The sequence below is a fragment of the Gossypium hirsutum genome, chromosome D09 (assembly GCF_007990345.1).
Source record: "Gossypium hirsutum isolate 1008001.06 chromosome D09, Gossypium_hirsutum_v2.1, whole genome shotgun sequence".
NCBI classification, from domain to species: domain Eukaryota; kingdom Viridiplantae; phylum Streptophyta; class Magnoliopsida; order Malvales; family Malvaceae; genus Gossypium; species Gossypium hirsutum.
Genome location: NC_053445.1, coordinates 45,659,270 through 45,680,752, shown reverse-complemented (window position 1 = coordinate 45,680,752; position 21,483 = coordinate 45,659,270). Strand labels below are relative to the sequence as shown.

At 35.0% G+C, this 21,483-nt stretch overlaps 3 protein-coding genes and 1 pseudogene across 20 annotated transcripts; 1 reads left to right on the top strand and 3 right to left on the bottom strand.

Moving 5' to 3' along the window:
• The first annotated feature begins 387 nt into the window (after positions 1-387).
• Positions 388-5,059, top strand: LOC107891062 (telomere repeat-binding protein 6). Of its 17 annotated transcripts, none has more exons than XM_041100935.1 (10): positions 388-556; positions 1,631-1,713; positions 1,807-2,506; positions 2,756-2,932; positions 3,052-3,114; positions 3,214-3,293; positions 3,534-3,745; positions 3,890-4,207; positions 4,297-4,360; positions 4,628-5,059. In XM_041100935.1, the coding sequence occupies exons 2-10, from the start codon at positions 1,633-1,635 to the stop codon at positions 4,781-4,783; spliced, it is 1,851 nt and encodes a 616-aa protein (XP_040956869.1). In that variant the 5' UTR covers positions 388-556; positions 1,631-1,632; the 3' UTR covers positions 4,784-5,059. The 17 variants fall into 17 exon arrangements, with proteins under 17 accessions (XP_040956869.1, XP_040956875.1, XP_016671199.1 ...); XM_041100941.1 differs by having other exon boundaries at positions 4,297-4,397; XM_016815710.2 differs by having other exon boundaries at positions 1,807-2,527.
• A 236-nt stretch (positions 5,060-5,295) lies between these two features.
• Positions 5,296-8,097, bottom strand: LOC107891063 (uncharacterized protein At5g02240). The gene is made up of 7 exons (XM_016815716.2): positions 7,497-8,097; positions 6,657-6,928; positions 6,523-6,559; positions 6,327-6,424; positions 6,151-6,212; positions 5,878-6,001; positions 5,296-5,791 (listed from the first exon to the last, which is right to left on the bottom strand). The coding sequence occupies exons 1-7, from the start codon at positions 7,780-7,782 to the stop codon at positions 5,672-5,674; spliced, it is 999 nt and encodes a 332-aa protein (XP_016671205.2). The 5' UTR covers positions 7,783-8,097; the 3' UTR covers positions 5,296-5,671.
• A 622-nt stretch (positions 8,098-8,719) lies between these two features.
• On the bottom strand, positions 8,720-11,984 carry LOC107892498 (ATP-dependent zinc metalloprotease FTSH 8, mitochondrial-like; annotated as a pseudogene).
• A 1,355-nt stretch (positions 11,985-13,339) lies between these two features.
• LOC107891064 (probable WRKY transcription factor 49) lies at positions 13,340-15,484 on the bottom strand. Of its 2 annotated transcripts, none has more exons than XM_016815718.2 (3): positions 14,913-15,484; positions 14,685-14,834; positions 13,340-13,974 (listed from the first exon to the last, which is right to left on the bottom strand). In XM_016815718.2, exons 1-3 carry the CDS (start codon positions 15,152-15,154, stop codon positions 13,464-13,466), a joined length of 903 nt encoding a protein of 300 aa, XP_016671207.1. In that variant the 5' UTR covers positions 15,155-15,484; the 3' UTR covers positions 13,340-13,463. The 2 variants fall into 2 exon arrangements, with proteins under 2 accessions (XP_016671207.1, XP_040956876.1); XM_041100942.1 differs by having other exon boundaries at positions 13,340-13,956.
• Positions 15,485-21,483: the final 5,999 nt, after the last annotated feature.

Genomic DNA, 21,483 nt, shown 5'->3' with positions numbered 1-21,483 from the left:
GATATAGATAATATATATCATATTTCAACTGATAATATATTATTTACATCTAAATCAAAACAATTTAAAATTTAATCATCGATTTAATTTGAAAACTATATATTTCGAATATAGAATTGTCCCATTGGGGAAAAAGTGCGAGTGAAATAGACAATGTGATAGCAAAACACATCCTTGTCACAGTTTTATGGCAAAAATTGTCGAAAAAGAACCCTTCAAAATTCAATTATCCAAGATAACCAAAGAAGAATAAACGTAATTTTATGTGAACGAGAATAAGATTAACCAAAATGGAAGGACAGGCTTCCACGTGTCTCCCATAGAACTGATACGGACAGGAGTGGATCAACCAAAACGGAGGAATTGGTCCAATGTAATTTTTGCTTTACCCTTCAGTGACCGGTAAACTCACCGGTTATTCCAGTTAAAGCCCAGATCTTATATAAATGTAAACAGTTCTTTTTCGTGGGTTTAACCAAAAAAAGTTGCAGTTTTGGGTGGTTTCATGGGGGTTTTATATTGATCAGACACAAACTCAAAAAAACCATTTTTAGAGGTGAGATTTTTTTCAAAAACATTGTTTGTCTTGGTCGTAAAACTTGCAAATTTTGGGTCATTTAGGACATTGTTTTCTGCTCGGTGGAAAGTTTAAGGTAGTTTTTGGCTGTGAGTATTTGAGAAGTTTGTTATTCCAAGTGGAACATTTTGAAATTTTATTTCTAGTTGTGTTTACAGATGATTAGATTTTGAAGTTCTTGGGATCTAAAAAGCCCAGTTCTCTAAATTATAAAATAATATTCAATGAGATAATTCTTTTGACGTGTGCTGTCCTGGTTTTGTTATTTTATTACAGTAATAAATTACAAGACATGGACTGAAATTGATTTTCCTCTTACACCATTTTCGAATGCCTAGAATCCTTCTGTCTGAATTTCCCTTTTCAAATGTAGGTGTTTTTGTTTATTTTCTTTATCCCACACATATAGATACGAGATTATGATCCTTCAAATACTTTGAAAAATCGAGTATATTCATGTTGGACCTGTATTTTAGAGTCCAAGTAACATTGATGCCTAGTGGTTTGTAAAGAACTGTTCCGTGTCCGGATTCCCCTATTTTGATGGTATAGAATTATCTCATAAGGACTGCCTTAGGTTGCATTATATGTTATGAGGGCTGCCTTTGGTTTCATTATGCCATCGATAAATCATGTTTTTAGGTACGATATTCATTTACCAATATGCTATGGAGTCGATGGAGTTCAATTTTTGTTTTCTCATACGCATTGCTATATAGGTGACCGAACCATGCTGTATTGCTCGTATTAGACTCGAAACCTTTGAATACGTACTAAGTTTACGGTTGCCTCATTCATCCTAAAATGAGATGCCATTGCTTGCTTGTTTTTTCATGCACCTATCTTTCTTCTTTCTTGTTCAGGCAAAATCTCTTGTTCAACTTGTTGAGTTTTCCAACTTTTTGGGCTTCGGTTTTCAGTTTTCATATTTCTGTATCATTTTGGATCATCAATTTCGTACTATTCGTTTGCTGTATTTATTTTTCTCATTTACAGAATCTAGTCTGCCTGTTGGTTTTGCTTAATGAGTTCTTTTTTCAATGAATGCCTAAGACATGGTGTCACAGACAAGATTGGAATATGGTTTCATCGGCTACCAGGTGCCTGTGTTCCCTCGAGCTTCTAGATCAGCAAGGGTAAAGAAATGCTCATGTTCGTATTTTTAATGTTCAAAAAATGGTTTTTTTTTTCTTTTTTAAAATACTGTTATTGCTTGCTGCTGGTTTTAGGTTAGGGTGCCAAATAGGAAGAACAGTGGGAACAATGAGAAACATGCTTTCGAAATTTTGGTTAGTGTAGCCGGTGATTTTTTGCAGGAAGGTGAAACTTTTGTGCCTCCTAACTGTAAAAAGGATCAGCAAAATGCTTGTAAGAATCTTGTTTTAAAGGAACAAGAGGATGAGAGTCAATCATCGAAGTGCAACCTTTCCGATAAGGAAACATACAATGAAAAAACTTTATCTGGTTATCACCAAATCCGTACAGTGAATAAGTTCTCACATGCTCCAGACCGGTTTAATTTGAAACCCTATTCAAGTTTAAAGGGCTTCGATAAGTTGGCCAATGTCAGTGGTAGAAAGGCAAACCATTCTTCTGAAGTAGGCATTTCTTCTCTTATATCTGGGGAATTTTCTGAAGGGCAATTTGAGGATGCAGGAGCTGAACTTTCAATCATTCAAACCGTAAAAAGTGGAACTCTTCAGCCTACAGGCAGTTTGGATGCGTTGGAAATGGACTGTAAACCTCCTCATTATTTCTGTTCTGGAAGCAAGACATCATTGTTCAAGGATTGGACAACTCTGGGTCCTTCTAGGCATTCTGATACTATAGAGACAGTTAGTAGAGATGATAACGGAAATTACGTGGCAGATCAAAGAATTAAGAACCTGTCTTCATCCAGACGTTGGAGAGTATCTCCGAATTTGAATGGTGGGGCTTCCTTTAAAAATGGTATATGACCATCCTATGGTATATTAATAATGGATTCTGCTCTTGTAGTATGAATGTAATTCTAGATGTCATGATACAGTCTATTGAAGTCGCTGAAGTTTGCGACTAGTAATAAGTTCTTGCTCATGTTACTGGATATGGTAGGCATTCATTCCCATAGTTGTTCTTTTAGCAGCATAAATTACCTTCTTGACTAAATGCTATTTCCTGATTAACTAATGTTTTTAGATGGGAAAAGAAGAAAGATTTTCCACGATGGGAGAACTAGTTATAGTCGTCAAAGATCGAAGAGGATCTCTCCTTTGAAGAGAAGGGATTTCTTTAATCAATGCCCCTTCTCTGGGTCGGATCGAGGCTTTCAGCTTGATGACAGATTCAATTCTGCTGCTGACAAGAGAGGCGATGGTAATAATTATTGTGCAGGTTCAATTTGGCTGCCAGCTTCTGCTTTTCGTTTATTTTCTGCTCTTTGGCTTTAGGGATAGATTCAGTTTTTTCCGAATAATCCGTCCTCTTATGTGCAGCCATTAGAGTGGCATCCTCAGTTACAAGTCCACATCCACATCCTGGGTCCAGAGACCGTAATGGTATGAAGATCTTTGGTGCAATGTTTTAGTATGTGATCTGATGGCCATATTATCCATCCATTCTAACCTTTCTTCCTTTTCTTTTTCGGGTTTATTCAGTGAAGCTTCGGATTAAATCCTTCAAGGTTCCGGAGCTTCTTGTTGAGATTCCTACAACCGCCACTGTTGGTTCACTGAAAGTATGCAGTATTGCCTTCTTTGCTGTTATTTGATTATTTTCTAATCTTTTATGTACAAAATTTTATCCATTCGATAAAATGCATATTCTTATCACCGGTGCACTGGTCATTTCAAGAAATAATGTATGACCATATCAGAGATGAAGTGGCTTCTTATTCTTCAATTTCATAGATATGAAGTCAAGCATATTGGTTCCTATCTGTATATTGCTGATAATTAATGTCCAGTGGTTATTATAGAGGTCAGTCATGGAAGCAGTGACTACTGTACTTGGAGATGGCTTACATGTCGGCATCCTTCTTCAAGGAAAGAAGGTTAGAGATGACAGTAAAACTCTACTTCAGACTGGTATTTCTCGAGATGGCAAGCATTGTAATTTGGGATTTATGTTGGAGCCCAGGCACGCACAAATTAAACTACCTTGGTGCTTGGGAGAGCAGGGGATAACAAGGTAAGTATTTGGTATTTGTTAGGGTGACCTTTCAATTGTCCTCCATCTTCTCCTATTTCCTTCTTCTCATTCTGTCTTCACTTCGTGGTCTGTGCTCTTGCTCCCTTTTCAAAAATTTTGATGGTTTAATTGTTTGTCTTCTAGTCATGCGACATCTTTTACTCTAGATCCGAGGACTTCTAGCATCTCCCTTGATCCTCCTGTGGCTGGTTGCATCAATGGTGCCCAAAGGGACCATCACCTAGTTCCCTCTCTTCCCAATATATCAGCTAGTACTACTCCTCTTCCGAATTCCCAATCTGTAGTATCAGTCCCAGCCATTAGTGTGGAGGCATTGGCTGTGGTTCCAATTCATCACAGAGCTGGGCGTCGCGAGTTTGTCCAGCGGCGTATCAGAAGACCCTTCTCTGTTTCAGAAGTAGAAGCATTGGTTCAGGCAGTTGAGAAACTAGGAACCGGAAGGTTACTTTTACAATCATCCTTTGGTTGATGAATGTTTGATTTGCTGACTCTGGTGCTTTGGGCTTAAGCTTCTTTTAATTTTTTTCTAGGTGGCGTGATGTCAAATTACATGCTTTTGACAACGCAAAGCATCGTACATATGTGGATTTGAAGGTGAATGGTCCATTTTTGTTTCTGCTTCAGATTGGAGGTTCATTGTTGTCCATTCCCTACTAACCTTTCATTTCTGAATATGTTTAGAACAACTGCATGTTTTTGCGTATAAAATATGTTTAGTAATTAGTTCTTTTAAAGTTTCCATCACCACTCTTCCAGGTTTTGGTTTTCCAAACTGGGTTCCATTATCTTGAGATTCTTTAGTTGTTGAATATTGTATACGTGTTAGAGGATTTTTCACATAGTTGAGGGAATATGGTACAGGATAAGTGGAAGACATTGGTCCATACAGCAAGAATCTCCCCTCAGCAAAGGAGAGGAGAACCCGTGCCACAAGAGCTTTTGGACAGGGTCCTTGCGGTCCATGCCTATTGGTCCCAACAGCAGGCTAAGCAGCAGCAACTAAAACCAGGTGTCTGAGGTTTGACTACATCTCTGGTCGATCTTGTAAATCTGTGTAGTGAAATCTTCTGTAAATGAAAATTATGTTTAGTAATAGTATGCTCTCACTTCAAAGTTGACCTGAAACCGAACCACCTGCCTTTGTTGGATAGAGTTCGGTTACATGATTTGTTGAATAAACAAATGTATGCTTAGATGCTTTTGTAATAATAGTTTGAATTTTATTTTCAAACAACATTGTACCATTGTTTTTTGTTTTAACGGGAAATGTGCATGAAAGAATATTTCAGTAAATATGATTCTACTTAATATTGTGGGAATATGACTAGAGTTTACTTAATAAAGGGCAATTGGGATAAACAGAGAATGAAATCTATTATATCTGGAAGTTGTTTCTAACGAATGTATAAACTTAAAACCCTGATGTCCTTCAGTAGATTTTGATAGCTTGCTGGGGGCAATTTCGCATTAGCAGGGGGGATAAAACTACTGCCATAGTTTGCCCATCATTGCAAATAATATTCTGGTTCTTAATGCAAACAATTTCCTTTTCTCAAACAACTTTATTACATGATGTTTTGGCTGCTCCTTTTACAACAGTCTCCATATCATATCTCATGTTCCTAAAAATTGTATGGCTTTCAAAGCAAATCAAAAGACAGAGATGAGAGCAAATATTACTAAAATATCGAGTTCCATAGCAATGTCAGACAAAAATAACACTAGGAATGCTAATTCTTTGATAATATCATCACACCATCACCTTAGTAGACCAGCTGAGAGTTGCTTGTTTGTAGACCTCTCTGCAGATCATAGCATGGTTTTAGAAGTTCGAGATACTGATAAAAAGTCTTTAGGAGCATAACATCACTCAAAGTCTAAGACGGAAGTTATGGAACTTGAGAATTAGAAACGAGTAGTGATCTGGGAAAAAAGAGCCTTAAAATCCTTTGTTGGGTTGCCAACTCCCTCAGGTTTCGAGGCTAAATCAAACGCCTTAAATTTGGCCTCCTCAAATTTCAGTGCCTGTTTGAAAAGAAAACAAATAAATGTGCATGATTATGGCAATCCAATGTCAACGGTGAGAATTATAAATATGTGAAAGGCGATACCTGAATGCAGACTTCTGCTACATCAGGTCTGGCAATTGCTTTTGTTTCAGTCTGAAGAAGCTCATCATCCTTCCCGACAAGTAGTTCTCTGATGCCACCATCTCTATCTTGCAGTCCTCCAGCCCTAACTTGGCCACAAAGGGTCACTGTTAGTTGTAAAGTCATACGGATTTAACAAACAATAATTTTGAAGTCAATAGCATTTCCACTAGTAGAATAGAGAGGGGAAAAATAAGGGACACCGACAATATTAAACGACCAGTGGTTCTCTACCTGATAATTGTGTATGGGACACCAGAGTCAGCCAAATACTGCTCAGCCTTTCTCTTCCAGACCTGTGAAAGAGAAAAAAAAAAGAAACTAAATAATTCATTAGTACTCACTATTCTCTCGAGCAGGAGGGCAAGCAAATGAGGGAGCAGTTTATTAGTACTGAAAAGGATGCTAACCAAAATGTTCCCATTGCCCAAGCTGTTCAAGGGATGGTTAGGGTTTGTTCCACCCATGGACCCAACCAACACAATTTGCTTCACTCCAGCCTCCTCAGCTGCCCATTTCAATATGGGTTTTTATTATATGGTTTGGTTAAGTAAAAACTAGACATGTAGAGTGAACACTTAGGAACAATTTAGATGAACAACTCACCAACATCTATTTGGTTTTTCTGACCAATCCAGTCAACCTAAGAAACATGATAAGATAGCCTTAACATCAATCTAGTGAAGAACAAGAGAAAACAAGAGTAACAATCGTAGAATTAGAAGATGAAAATGGTTTACTTGCTCAGGATATGCTCCATCTTCAAAATAGAACTCAGGCCTTCCGCCTTTCGTCGGATCAAACCCAGGTTTCATTCTAGGAACAGCACTAGTAAGAATTATGAGTGCATCAATTCCTTGCATGGCAGGAACCAGAGAGGTGGTATCCCTGATATCCCCAACAAACACATCATCTGCTCCACCGATTGTCTCCTTGCTTTCTGGAGTTCTAACGAGTCCTCTCACGACAAACTGATCCGACCTCTCTTTCAGCTTCTTGTAAACTATCTGACCTGCCAAACTCCCACAAATAGATTCATGTTAATCCCAGGACATTAACAGCCAATCTTCGATTGAAAAACGGAACCACCATGGTGACCAAAAAGATAGTAAGCAGAGGAAAACATATACGCAACTCATCTACGCATCCCATCGAGATCATTTTTGTTCAACTCCATTTGAAGTCTATATTAAGATTAATTATACATACAGCACAACAGCCTACTGAATCGACACTAAGAAGCCTTCTAAATGAGACATTTTTCATATGTAAAGCATTAAAGAAACCAATCAGAAGGGCTAAATTTGCCTCCAATTATCCTATAGAGTAACAATTTTTCCTTGTAATTGCAAGAAACCATATCAATCTAAATAAACACTGATATGCTCATTAACTTGAAAACAACAGAAATATCATAAATCCATGACAAACTCCAAGGTTATCACACTATTCGCAACCAAATTTCTCGGCATACCAACAGAACTCCCTAAAACCCCCCAAAACCCAATTCACCCATTAACAGAACTCCTCTTAATATCTCAAGAGAGAGAGAGAGAGAGAGAGAGAGAGAGAGAGAGAACCTGTTCTGCCAGCGGCTCCAGTGACGAGCACAGTGCTGAGATCAGCCATGGAAGCTACTACCAGAGATGTTCTCCTAAAACCCTTGTTTTGTCGCGTTGAGAAAGAAGGGAATGAAGATGAAAAAGGGTTGAAGCTAAGAGAAGAGGGAGTAGAACAATGTGGAAGTTTTCTTGTTAAGGGTGATGATGACGCCACGCAATTACATTTGTGATTTAATGAAGCAGCTGGAGCTGGTGCAACCCTGTTGCTGGAAAATACCAATGGGACACGTGTAAGCGTAGCCATTGATCCAGAAGGGTTGGGTTAGAGTGGGTTGTATCCGACCGCCGGTAAGGCTAGCAAAATTGTGACGAGGAATAAATTAAAGCTTTTGGATTGGTTGCTGCCGTTACAAAGAGGGAGTTGAATGGTAAGAAATGTTTATAATATAATAATATATTATGAATTTCCTTATCCTCCTGCCTGCCCATCTCCCTTATCCCATCCTCTTCTCTACTTTTATTGCCGTTAAATTGGTTAGCCCATGAATTGATTGCTGAACCCCCACTTTAATTGCTAATTTAATGCCACTTTTTCTTATTTCAGCTCAAATTCGGATTCTTTAATTCCTAGTAAAAATAATATATAATTATAAAGAAAACTGCACAGTTTTCTAACTCCATGGTTTGTTTGTCAATTTTAACCGTAGAAACTAAATTTATTTTTGGGTAAATTACACCTATTAATAACTTAATATTTTGATAATTTAATTTTAAAAAGTTTTTGAAGTATTTAATTAAAAGTTTTCATTCAAATTTTGAATTATTTGAAAATTCTTATTTAAACTTAAGGTTTTTTTGAGTTCGACTAGTGAGCTCCAAATGACGATTCGATGATCAGTACGGTAGATTAGTACCCATCAATGAGTAAAACATACATTAGATTCAAGTTAATCTGATAGTTAATGTCAAAAATCAAGGAAAAAGCTATTTATATTTTAGTTTGTAAATTTGTGACATTCAAAATTTCATAAAAGGAAATTGAAATATAAAACAAAAAAAGGTGAACTTTCGATTAGTACAAGTGTTGCGAGCAAGAGGGGCGAGCAAAGAGAATCATATGACACAGCTTTTAACCTTTATTTTTTATGTTTAGCATTGTTCTTGCTGTAGGAAACAGCTTTTAACCTTAAAAGCTGTGCCAACAACGATGCTAGATTGACACTGCTTAGATACGCAAACCATGAACAAATCAAATCAGTGGCTTAATTCAAGACCAAAATCAGAAAGGACTATCTCATTTTCGGTTTAGACATTCGGTTTTCCCTTTTACAGCTTCAAGTTTGGTTTGGATAAATTGGAGGCGAAATGAGTATATTAATTGACATCTGAAAAGAATATATTTTTAGACAACCATAGGAAAGAACTATGCAGGCACCACCTCAGGTTTCAAGGGAGTTGAACCATCATCCCCTGCAGTTCTACCTTCGTCTTTTGTGTCCTTGGGTTCCTTGTTTTCTTCTTGGAACCCTTGTTTAAACCTTTCATAATTTGTGGGTTCACTCGACTTAAAAGGCCGTTTCCCTAGGATCCGAACCAAGTCCTCCTGATGAAGGACCTCTTTTCAAGAAGCAATTCTGCGACCTGAGCCACATGCTCTTTGTGCTCCTCTATCAGCTGCATTGTTGGTTCATATGCCTTAACCACCCACTCTCTTACTTCGCTGTCAATTATTGCACCAGTCTTGCTGCTGTAAGGCTTGGTCATCTCGAATGCGTCCCTTTGAGGGAAAGAAAGCAAACCAACCTTGTCACTGAAACCATACACTGCCACCTGGGCATAGGTCATCTTGGTTACTTTCTTCAAGTCACTGTGCGCTCCAGTTGATATCTTCCTCAACAAAACCTACTCCACATACCACGATCTAATACTTGGTTAGAAATCTAACATGCAACATGGAAGCATTCGATTCCATGCACAGGCAAAATTTCTATAATTAAGATATCAATGGCACTGAAAAGTGCAAAATATTACGGCTAAAACATGTTGGTTTCCACTTACTCGAGATACAACCATCACATGCATAACATAGGCGGATCCATCCACTTGGCATTCGAAGCAATCAAACACATGCATATGGAAGAAAATGTAAAACTGCAACAAACAAGCCCCTTTCTAGATGATACCCGAAGACAAGATACTAAGGCTTCTGTTTCAAGTTCAACCTCGGAACTAAATGGTCAAGCACGCAGCAATTATGCAGACATGATTCAAGTTAGAGGCAACAAACATATGATCTGCTAATCAGATCTTAAGTTCTAAATAAGTCTATGGTACTAATTCTGGAAGATATTAAGATAGACAAAGAAAAGTGTGAGGAGGTGAACTGAAATTTCACCTGCTTAGCAGCTCGACCACCTAGTGTCATGCAAGCCACATCAGAAAGCTGCTCTTTGGTCATTAGAAGATTTTCCTTGGGAACATACTGTGCAAATCCTAATGTTGCGATACCACGAGGAACAATAGTTACTTTAAGCAATGGTTCCGCATGTTCCAAGAACCAACCAGCAACAGCATGGCCAGATTCATGGTAAGCGACTGTTCGCCTTTCCAACTTGCTTATAACCTGCATACCAGACCAAAAATGTTGAAGACGACAAAGCTTCATTGCATACTTGCAGAAATTAGTCAGAACTGAGAAAAGGATAAATCATGTCTCTATTAGACACTGCATAAGCTGAAGAATGAACATCATACAGAGAACAAGTGATAAAAAGACATTCTGTACTCGGTACAAACTTTACACCAGAATCCTGAAATGTATTATACCACTACAGAGGAAAACGGAGAACCTGATTTTGACATTGAAAATTCAAAATCACTCTTCTACGCACTCAATTGCATCTCTGTAAACATAATCGATAACATAGACCAATCGAGATAGTATCGCAGTCCATCAGTAAACGAAAGAGACAGAGGGTGAAGAACAACACACCTTGTTATTCTTTTCTAAACCACCTATTACTCTGTCTACAGCTGCCTCAAAATGTTCCATGGTTATCACAGCACTTCCATTTCTGGCAGCAATCAATGCTGCTTCATTGCAAACATTTGCAATGTCTGCTCCAGCAAAACCAGGGGTTAGAGTGGCAAGTCACCGAGAGCAATATAATGGCTCATTATCAAGTTTTAGTTTCTTCAAGTATATCTGAAAGACTTGGCCACGACCCTTAATGTCAAGTTGTCAATTGTAATTTGACGATCAAACCAACCTGGTCTCAACAGGGCTCTGTCTAAAATATCAGGCCTATTAGTGCCATCAAACACAACAACTCCAGAAGTTGTTCCAAATCCATGCATTTCTACAAGCAACTGATTAAGAGTACTTTCACGCTCATCATTGCCACCAGAAAAGCCTCCACGACCCCTTGCTCTACCTATTGCATCAATCTCATCAATAAATATGATACTAGGAGCACATTGCCTTGCCTCTTGGAATAAGCTTCTCACTCTTGACGGCCCAACTCCAACAAACATTTTCATAAAATCTGATCCAGACATAGAGAGGAAAGGCACACCGGATTCACCAGCAGTTGCCTTAGCAAGAAGTGTCTTCCCCGTGCCAGGAGGACCAACAAGAAATGCACCTTTGGGAATCTTAGCTCCTAATTCCTCATATTTCTTATGGTTCTTTAAGGAATGCACAAACTCCATAATTTCTTGCTTTGCCTCATCACAGCCAGCAACATCATTAAAAAGGACCTGAGACAACAAGACAATATGTAAACCATTATCAAGATGATGACCTTCAAAACTTACTTTGTAAACAGTTAAGATAACAGCACTAAAGTCTCAAAGCAAACTTCTAACGATGGCTTACCTTGTCCTTCGCATTCTTGTCCATTTTTGTGATCTGCGCCTTTCCAATATTAAATATTCCACGACCACCTCGTCCCCCAGGCCCACCAACTTCAAATCCACTTTGCATTCTTCTCCCCATAAACCAAAAGGTCCCTAGGAGCAAGAGTGTGGGTCCAAAGCGCAGCAACTCCTGGAACCGGTTCACTTCACTTACATAAGTTACAGGAACATAATTATGAGGATCTATCCCCAATGCTTCTTGGACTTCCTCTAGCTTCTCCTCGAAAGATTCAACACTCCCTATGTAAAGTAGTACTTATTTTGGCTTATCTTTCTTTTGGCAGGGGCTCCAGTGGTAGGAGATTCTACAGCATCATCAGTAGTTTGATTTGCATCACAGGGCGAGCTCCTCGCATACACTTTTGCAACTGATTTATTAGTAACAACAATTTTTCCACCAAGCCAGGTTCGAGGAGTTGTTTTTGAACTCTTGGAAACTAATCTGAAGAACACATCAAACAGAGAGAGAGGGGGGGGTTGAGGGTGGAAATTAAAATCTTTTTCAACTAATAGAGATTCCATGTTTTTCCAAATAAACCATACACGATAGGCATTTACTTCAACATGCTTTATCTTTTTCAGCCACATCTTTTTTACTAGAAAATAGGATTTCTCATGGGTATGAATTGCATATTTGAACAAGAACATAAGAAAACTTATATTAATCAGATGCACTTTCAACAAAAAGTATGAATTTGATATCAGTTTTCACTTACTTCAGCTTTGCAAATTGCAACTAAATCAGACAAAGGCAATTTCCCTATTTCTAAAGTTCTAAATAATCGCCAAGTCGTTTAATCTTTCCTTAATAAAATTTAAAAGATATCCATTACATGAAGTACCTATGGATCCTCCAGATTTCTGTTCATTAGCCTTAGGAATTCTCTTCTTGTTCTTTTGATGGTAATTTTCATAAGTTACAATAATACAAAAAAAAAAGTCAATATAAAAGGCGTAACTTTTAAAAAATATATATGCATATATAAAATAAGGGAATTGTGTTAACTCACTTCTTTTCTTAGGACCACCACTGGAGAAAAGCCGCGTAATCCTAGGGTTTCCGAGAATCGAATCCAAAATAGACAATCGTGCATTGAGAACAAGCTTCTTCCCAGCTTCAGCTAGTGCAAAATATCCCCTTAACAGCCCTAACCCTTGACTGACTTGTGAAATGCATGCATTTCCGACAGGCCTTGGTATATGCGTTTCATTCAATAACAGATTTCTCGATATTACATTCTGCAGAAACGAATATTCAATTTTTCATCATAAAAAAAAATAAATAACAAAACTTGGAGACTGAAAAATTTTGAATTTAAAAGGAAAAAGGGAAAATGTTATTACATTTTTGAAATTGAAACGAGACGAGCAGGAGAGAGAGCGACCAATTCTAGAGAAAATCATTTCAATAGACTAACGATATTAACATGAGCCGATTCAGAATGGATAACTATCGAAGGATGAGTTGCCAATTTGGCTTCTGTTTGGTTGATGAGAAAATAATACTATTAAAAAAATTACTTATTCTATCTTGTTTGATTTTGAAGAGGTTTAGAGCAGAGATGGCCGCTCTGCCGCGGTATTTAACAAGTTCATCATCTCGAATTGAGTTTCAGGTTTCTGGGCCTCTGGCTAATCCAAAATGAGTTGTCGTTGTTGTTATGAACAAACCTAATAGGCCAGAAATCCCTTTCCCTCTTTTTCATTGGGCTGTAAATTGCGCAAGAATTGAGTTAGGCGTGAAGAATAGTTTTTCATGCTGAACCGATTTAATCGAATCAGTCAGTTTTTTTTCTTATTTTAATTTGATTAGTGCTCACCCTTAGGTGGTGATTTTGTGATCCAATATCGTATTTTATGGTGTTTGATTAAAATTTTAATGTTTTAAAAGAATAGATGTATATGATTTATAAATCCTACTTAATATTTCTAAAAAATTATTCTTCAATGAAAAACATCGTTTGATTAGAAAGAAAATATGATACTAAAAAAAAGGTACAAATACAATAATGGAGACTTGGAAGATTGTTTGGGTTATTTCTTTTCTACCCACTAAGCACAAAATATTTACCTAATGCTAGAGTTTATGCTTAATATATCTAAACATGGGTCATAAAAAGGAGAAGTAGATAGTGAATAAGGTGAAGCAGGAGGAGAACGAGAGTAATTAGAAGATGAAGAAGACGAAGAAATGGAGGAAATATTATTGTTATGTGAAGGATTCCTTATCACCCAAGGCACCACATCTTCGAGCAGCCCTTGTTGGCTAAACCCTGCTTCCAAACTCATTTCTGGAGGGCAACCCTCAATGGAGCTTGGCAGTGGCTCGATGTTGGTATAATTTGCTATAGTTTCCGGAACTTGTGATTCAGCTTCGGAAATGCCTTGCTTGGCCTTCTTGGTTGGTGAAATGGTATCATCTGGAGAAGGCTGGTGGTGGTTATCGAGTGGGAGATATGGATAGGCAAAGTGCAGGTGAAATCCTTCATAGGTGATGATCAGTGTATCTGGCTCATCTTTTGACCTCTCCACCTGCTTCTTTGCGCTGCATCTTGGGTTCCTGCACTTGTAATAGCTCCTGTTTCAAAGCCACTTGCTACTTAAACACTTCAAAAGATTAACATGGAATCATTTAAATAAAACTGACCCAACCCATCCGGATCAAGTGAATTGCCACACTTCTAATAGTCACTAGTTGCACAATGATAAAATACTTTGAACTTCTTTTTTTTTACATTTATAATTGACCTACATATCCCTAACAAGAGTAAATTACACCACAAATAGAGTTGTTTTGCGATTTAAACCTACAAGATAGGGTTTTATGTAAACACCTAGTACTGCTAGGTTTCAATACTTTTTAACTCATGATATGTGTGGGGATAACAATTACAAAAGGACTGGGACATGGGCCTTAAATGCAAAATTACTTAAGACATATAGAGGTCCCAAGGAAAGTAACTGATGATGGCATTGTCAAATCCAGTTCTAAGACTTGACAAGGGATATTGTCGTATGATATTTGTCGGGTGATGCATGTGCTTTTCCTTTCCTTTTATCCGTTTCTGTCAGGTGGTTAGGGGAATCGGAAGTTTCAAGGGATTTCTATTCTCGGCAAAACTTCAGTCCTGTGTCATGACTCGATTCAGCCCGCGAGACATGAGCCGTGTCATGGTTGTTTATCTTGGTACGTACCCTCAAGTCTCAAAGTTTTGCCACCCTCACACAAACGAGTATATTCTACTTGCGGATACCAATTGAGCTTAGAAGAGAAAGATAGTTTCATACCTTGGATTTGGGGTGTTTTTGATCCATTTTTGCCCATATTTCCTCCATTTATATCCATCATCTGCCATGCAATTGCCATAGTTTTTTATCTTTAAAGTATACTTATTCTCAATCTTAGTCAAACCTCTTTCCTGCTGTATCGAATTAATTCTGCAAAAGGAAAAGATTGTTCATTTAAATATCAAATGAAAACTAGTTAAGGAAAATCCAGGAGGAAACCAAATTAACCTGTTTTGCTGTTGTACTTGATATTGAGTACCGTTCCATGTTTTCACTGACAAAGCATTCTCGATATCTTCAATCTTCGGCCCTGCACAGATGAGTCGCTTAGTGGAATCTTCTCCAGAAGTTTTAGATTTGGCTTGAACCGTCCCTTGCTGTAGGACAAAGAGAGGAGACTCATCATCAAGAAGCTCTCTCAGAAGTTCATCTTCGCAGCCAAACCTATCATCCTTCTGCTCTTTCTCCATCACAGTACTTATTCTCAACGATAACTAAATTAAGCCTTGCATTGATTGAACTACTAATAAGATGAAGTATAATAAGAGGAAAAAAAACTTAGCTTTTACAACAAGAATAACCCCAAAGAGACTGCAATAATTAGCCAGGAAGAGGAAACTGGTGGAGCAGATGAAGGAAAGTTTATGAGGTTTAGATTTTACGTGTGAGCCCTCTTGACTTTAAATTAAGAGTTTCTAGGCTTAGGCGTGTACCTATATATGTTGACTTTTGCTAAGAATATCCTATCCCTCTAGTTGTTATAATTTTCTGGTTAATTCAGCAAGTGTCAGGTCAACCACTGAATATTTATAATGTACAAGTATGTAATATTTATAATCTACTCTAAAAAATTATACGTAAAAAAAAATAATTGAGTGTATATTAATGTTTAAATAACATATACCCTTCTGCACAAATCATTGAAGCCTTTAGGCAGTTGAGCATATATTATTAGTTAAATTGGGTTGATGGAGATACTTAAGTTGGATAATCAAAGTCATCATCATGATTAATTTGACCTCGAGTTAATAGTAGGGTTGTTTTGCATGTAGAACGTTCTAGAAAAAAAATCATAAATGATATTATGAAGAAAGTGGCTAAACATTTGATTTAAGATCTTCAAAGCAAAACTTGAAGACAATACCAAATTCATCAATAGAATTGACGAACACATCCATATCCAACATATTAAAAAAATAGATCAATAATGCAATAGACAGATCTCTGACATGCATAATTAGCAGAAGCAGATAATCAAAATATAATCCTGTCAATGGAGGGGACAACATCTAGTTTGCTCCAATTTCTATATGAGAAGAAGAAAAAACTGATACAAAAATATGCACAAAACTTTATCTTCAACACGAGACGATTTCGGAGCAGTTGCTTGAGAGTGAGGGAAGTTTTGTAGGTATTCGGCTTTGACTTGGTGGATATCCAAGAAAAAACAAAGGTGAGGCTCCCCTTGGAACGTCAAGACAAATGGTTTTTGACTGTCAGATGGGTCGTAATTAAGGAGTCAGCCAACGATTTAAATTGCCATATCCAATTATTTATCGTAACAAACAAAGGGGTAAACTTTGATGTAAAATTCTTGCCGCCACCCCGAATGGAGACGAAATGCTAAATGGAGGTTATGTAAAAAGTCAACCCTTGGGACCATCGGGGGTTGAGATTTAGCGGCACCTTTGGTAGGATTGAGGTCAAAATTCACGTGTGGAGAAAAATGGAGCAGTTTCAGCTGTCCCCTCGGGGGCTGGCTGACGGTGCAACCAACAAAACCATGTTAGGGCAGAATAAAAGAGGGGACCCCTTTAATGCATGGGGATAGATGGACTGTAGCCAGGGGCGGTGGCACAAATTTTTTGAAATTTCTTATTTTTAATTTTAATTAAATTCTCATAATTTTTTTTGAAAATTCTTATTAACTACACAAGATTTTTAAAAATTTTAATTAAACCTTAATTTTTAAAAGTTCTCATTAAAATTAAACTCAAAAACTCATATACCACTGACTATAACCATTTTTTAATAGTCAAGGGACTGGAAATGATTATTCGAATTTGATATGAACCGAATAAAGAGTTACTTTGTGACTTTGAGTTATAATCATAAAAATACATTCAATGATTAATTTATCTATTTTTATTTGCTTAAAATTGGTCCCTTTACTCTCTTTTTTTTCATTTTCAATTCTTTTATTATTATTTTCTATTAACTCTGTTAAAAAATTACATGCAATCATAAACTTAGCCCATTAATCTTTACAACCTCTTTTTTGAAAAAATAAAGGGACTAGTATGTGCAAATGAGTGTTGATATTGTTTTGAAATGAATAGAAACTATTCGATATGGTTTGATTATGTTTGGGGGTGTTTTAAAGTGTTTTTGAGTCGGATTTTCAACTCTAAGGATCTAGATATTAGAACATGGCTTGGTTGTATCGGTACAACCAAGTTAGTAACTAAAATACTACAATAATGAATAGAGATACTGATACCTTGGAGAGAGATTCTGCTACCTCCGCCCCTACACCCCAAAATTTGTGGGTTTTTAAGCTAAAAATGATCCTGAACAAAGTCCCAATGATATAATTTTACAACAAAACCTTAGAAATGATTTGAGAAGTCTTCTAAAACCTTAAAAATGTTCTTTTTAATAAACAGAAGTGGGAAGTGGCTTGATTCATAAGAGAGTGCTTTATTGTTTTGATTCTAGAAGTGTGCTTTCTAACCAGATTAAGCAATCAAAAATTTGTTTTACGCTTTTACCTCATCATAATATTTGGAAATATATTGGGCGCAAGGTTTTAGAAATGTGAAAACATAAATGTTTGAAACCCTTAAATTAATTTATGATGAATTTATGCTAAAAAAACTTTTTGAAAGCAAATCTTTTGTTAATGTGATATCGCTCATCTGTACCAATCGTTAGGGGCAAACAAGAGGTATTAGACAAGGTCTCATCCACCAAGTTCCTTATTTTATTTAAGCATTTAAATTTTAAGCTTATTCAAAGAACAAATAATTGCACGTGTAGAAGAAATTTCATTATATAAATCAGTACTGTTTATGGTTGGTTTATATTATGATTTGGCTTCTAAATTTTAATCATTCTACTTAAATTTTTTTTGTCGACACCTAAATTATTCATCTATTAGCTTTTGATCGAAAGCATTAAAGGGAAAAAAAATCAGTGCACACAAGTAATGAGAATGTGTTATTTGTCTACCTTTTTCCATGTCATCTATGAGGGGGCTAATGACTGATGAAGTGGCCAATGACCAATGATGTGGCAATTGATTGATCGTTGGTTCAACGCATTAATTACATTGACAGACCATTAATAGAAGTTTATCGATGTTAATTGGTTGTTGATCGTCGACCTTTAACCCTTAACCATTTTAATATATATTTTAAAAGTTTAAAAGTTTTAGAATTATTATTTTTGAATATTTATATTTTACATACCATGTATAATTTTTTTATATTAAATATATTATAAATTTTCAATTTTTTTATTTATTTTGAATTTATGTATATTTTCCCACTTTTTTTATATTCTATATATTTTATATCTTTTTTGAAGAAAAAGATTGTGCTTTTATTAGTATAATAAAATAAACCGAAACCATTAATAAACTTAGCAGTAGACCCAACGAACAGGCCCAATTTTGTATATAATCTTATAAATTTAATATAATCTTATAAATTTTCAAACTTAATATAATTTTGACATTTTATATTTTGTATAATGTTTTTATAAAATTATTTTATATAATTTATATATTATAAAAATAATTTTATTGAATTAATAATTCTTTATATGTTTTTTAATTTTTAATTTTTAATTTTTATAAATTATATATATTTTTAATGGATGCCACATCATGAATTGTCATGGGTAAATGAATGTCATGTGGTGCATTCTCATTGGTTAAGTGTGCCACTTTTTTAACACATTTTCTAAACAAAAATCATATAGAAGTGATAGTTTAGGTATTAATATTGAAAAAAAAAAGTTTTATATAAAAAAAACAAATATAATTTAGAGCAAATTGTGACATAAATAGTTTATGATCATAATTTCGATTATAAAAATTATCAAATATAATTGTAAATTATTTATTCGAAATATAAAATTTATCAAATATAATTGCAAATTGTGACCTAAATCGTTTATGATCATAATCTCGATTATTAGAGAAGGATAAGTTTTATTAGGCTTAGTTTTTTCTTTCCTTCTTAAAAAAAAGTTATTTTATTTTATTTAAAAATATTATATAAAAAAACTCTTACCATCGATTAAATTACACATTAAATTGTTGTCACTTAATTCAGTGGCACCAAAATCAATGTTAGTGGAGAAAATATAGTAATTTGCTTTTCTTTTAAGGAGATAATAGTAATTTAATGAACAATGTTATTACTATAGTAGATTAGTAGTTTTGTTATATCAAAACATGTAAATAAGACCAAAGAACCGAGGATCACGTGTCCCATAGAATTCCAAACACCAATAAGAAAACAACGGGCAATAAAATAACTTAAGATTGATAGTTTTCAACCTATTTTTTTACCTTTTATGTTGCTAGCCTAGTGTTGACACATACAAATTGAAAGGCAATAATTTAGTCCTTGCACAACCTTACAAGTCTTGTTGGACAAAGGGAACCGTCAGTCCCCCTTCACCTCCAGACTAAGGGTCAGTTCTTCATTGCTTAAAAAAAGCACATTTGACTCCAAAAGCACTTTTGAAAGAAAAGCTATGAAGAACAAGCTGTTTTTGACAGAAATTTTTAGCTTTTCAGAAGTGTTTTTCAAAACTACTTCTGAAAAAGAGCTGAAAAGGAGAAGCTAAAAATTTTAGCTTTTCTTCTCCCAAAAGCACTTTTAGTGCTTAATTACTTTTTCACCCCTCTAATAATATAGTATTTTTCTTTTTTTTTCTTGGTGCTTAATTACAATTGTGTTAAAATTATTAATTAAAAATAAAAAAAATATTTTTTAAAATACTAATTACAAATATTTAATGGTTATATTTAAAATTTTAAAATATAGTTTATATATTCTAATTAAATTTTATAAATAATTAATATTTATTGCTTAAAAATATTTACAATTTATATTTCATATATAAAAATATTAACAATAAGTTATAATAATTTTTTATATTATTACTAAAATATAATAATGTTAACTAATTTAAATATTATTTAAATGCGTATTTGTTACTTGATAATAACATGTCTAAAATGGACATTTTATTTCTGAAAATCACTTTTTGACAGCAATACTAAACACTCAAATTTTAAACTAAACTTTTCAAAAGTACTTCTCAAAAGCACTTTTCCACAGCACTTTTTAAAAGCAATGAAGAACTGGCCCTAAGGCAGCCTCCAAACCAAGTATAAGGCTTACGTATCATCTCCATTTCCATCATCATCTCTTGTCATTACTTTGCTAAAATATTCTTTTCTACATTGTATTAATTTTGGACTTGGGCACGTGTTAATAAGATATGCTATCGAGGAAGTATCCATAACCAACTCACTAGTTCCACATGAGCGTCTTGGTAACTAGTCGTTTTGGGTCCCCTTGTCTCAGTGTGAGACTTAGACCACTCGCTCTGTAACACCCTTAACATGTGTCCGTCGCTGGATTAGGGTTATCAGGCATTACCGATCAAAATACAACTCAGAACAGACATTCATTTCAATTCAAGTACCAAATAATATAATCATTTCAATTCTATTCATCTAGTATAATTTTAAACCAAACTAACGTGCTTCGATTCTATAATTTATACTCTACCCAAATTAATATTCAAACATTATAACCAATGAATCATGGCAACCGAATACTTAACTTATAACCAAGTATAATTTTTTTTTCATATGCTGATCATATATTAAGACATCCATTCATATAAATCTATTTCATTAACTACTTTCCAAAAACGCTATTTATAATTATGCACTTCTTCACATTTTACTAAGTCAAGCCAAACCACATGATTTATTAAACGTTAATATATACATACGACATTAACAACTTCACATAATGGTTAAGTATAAAATTTGATTTTACCATATTATGCACATTTTACCAAAATAATAACTACCAATTTTATATATAAAAGAGCCGAATCAAATCATACCATAATTACAATACTCCTTGACTAGTAAATATCTAAAATACCTATCTATCATTTACCAAATTCAGAAATCACATATATGACACATTTTAAACTCAAGCATTTAACTTAACAACTTAACCATTAATTACCAAAATCACGAACAAAACATATCATATGCATGGATAAGTATATTTTTCCTATTATTAGCCAAATATAAATACACACCCTTTACCATTTCCAAAATGCATATGCATAATCGATCTTTTAACCATATATTCGATCATAAAATTTATCCTCCGATAATCCAACCAATTTCATAATTCGAATTAAAGCTAATAGTGCCATTTATAACCGTACCTAAATGACCATCAAATAAATTACAATATATGTTCATATTTTTACTATCACAAAGTGTACTTTAAAAATTAATATGCAAGCTATCACACATACATAACTTAACTTATGTGAGCATATGTATTATGTCAAAAACACATCATTTACCACTTTCAATCCTTTACACAAGACAAATTATACATCCAAAATGAGCTACTTTCATGGTCGATTATACATCATCATTAACATTTCTCATTGTCGAATCATATAACCAACATCACAAACATATTTAACATGAAACATACCTCCAAATTAAGCTTATAACATG

Bases quoted from the DNA above. Each gene is read 5' to 3' on its own strand.
- LOC107891062 (XM_041100930.1), top strand. The intron at 3,746-3,889 runs GTAAGTATTTGG...TTTGTCTTCTAG, and splicing joins GGAGAGCAGGGGATAACAAG to TCATGCGACATCTTTTACTC. The intron at 4,208-4,296 runs GTTACTTTTACA...ATTTTTTTCTAG, and splicing joins GAGAAACTAGGAACCGGAAG to GTGGCGTGATGTCAAATTAC.
- LOC107891063 (XM_016815716.2), bottom strand. From the start codon at position 7,782: ATGGCTACGCTTACACGTGTCCCATTGGTATTTTCCAGCAACAGGGTT. The intron at 6,425-6,522 runs GTGAGTTGTTCA...TGAAATGGGCAG, and splicing joins GAAAAACCAAATAGATGTTG to CTGAGGAGGCTGGAGTGAAG. The intron at 5,792-5,877 runs GTATCGCCTTTC...CTTTTCAAACAG, and splicing joins TAGCAGAAGTCTGCATTCAG to GCACTGAAATTTGAGGAGGC.
- LOC107891064 (XM_016815718.2), bottom strand. From the start codon at position 15,154: ATGGAGAAAGAGCAGAAGGATGATAGGTTTGGCTGCGAAGATGAACTT. The intron at 14,835-14,912 runs GTTAATTTGGTT...TTCCTTTTGCAG, and splicing joins CAAGTACAACAGCAAAACAG to AATTAATTCGATACAGCAGG. The intron at 13,975-14,684 runs GTATGAAACTAT...GCTTTGAAACAG, and splicing joins AAAAACACCCCAAATCCAAG to GAGCTATTACAAGTGCAGGA.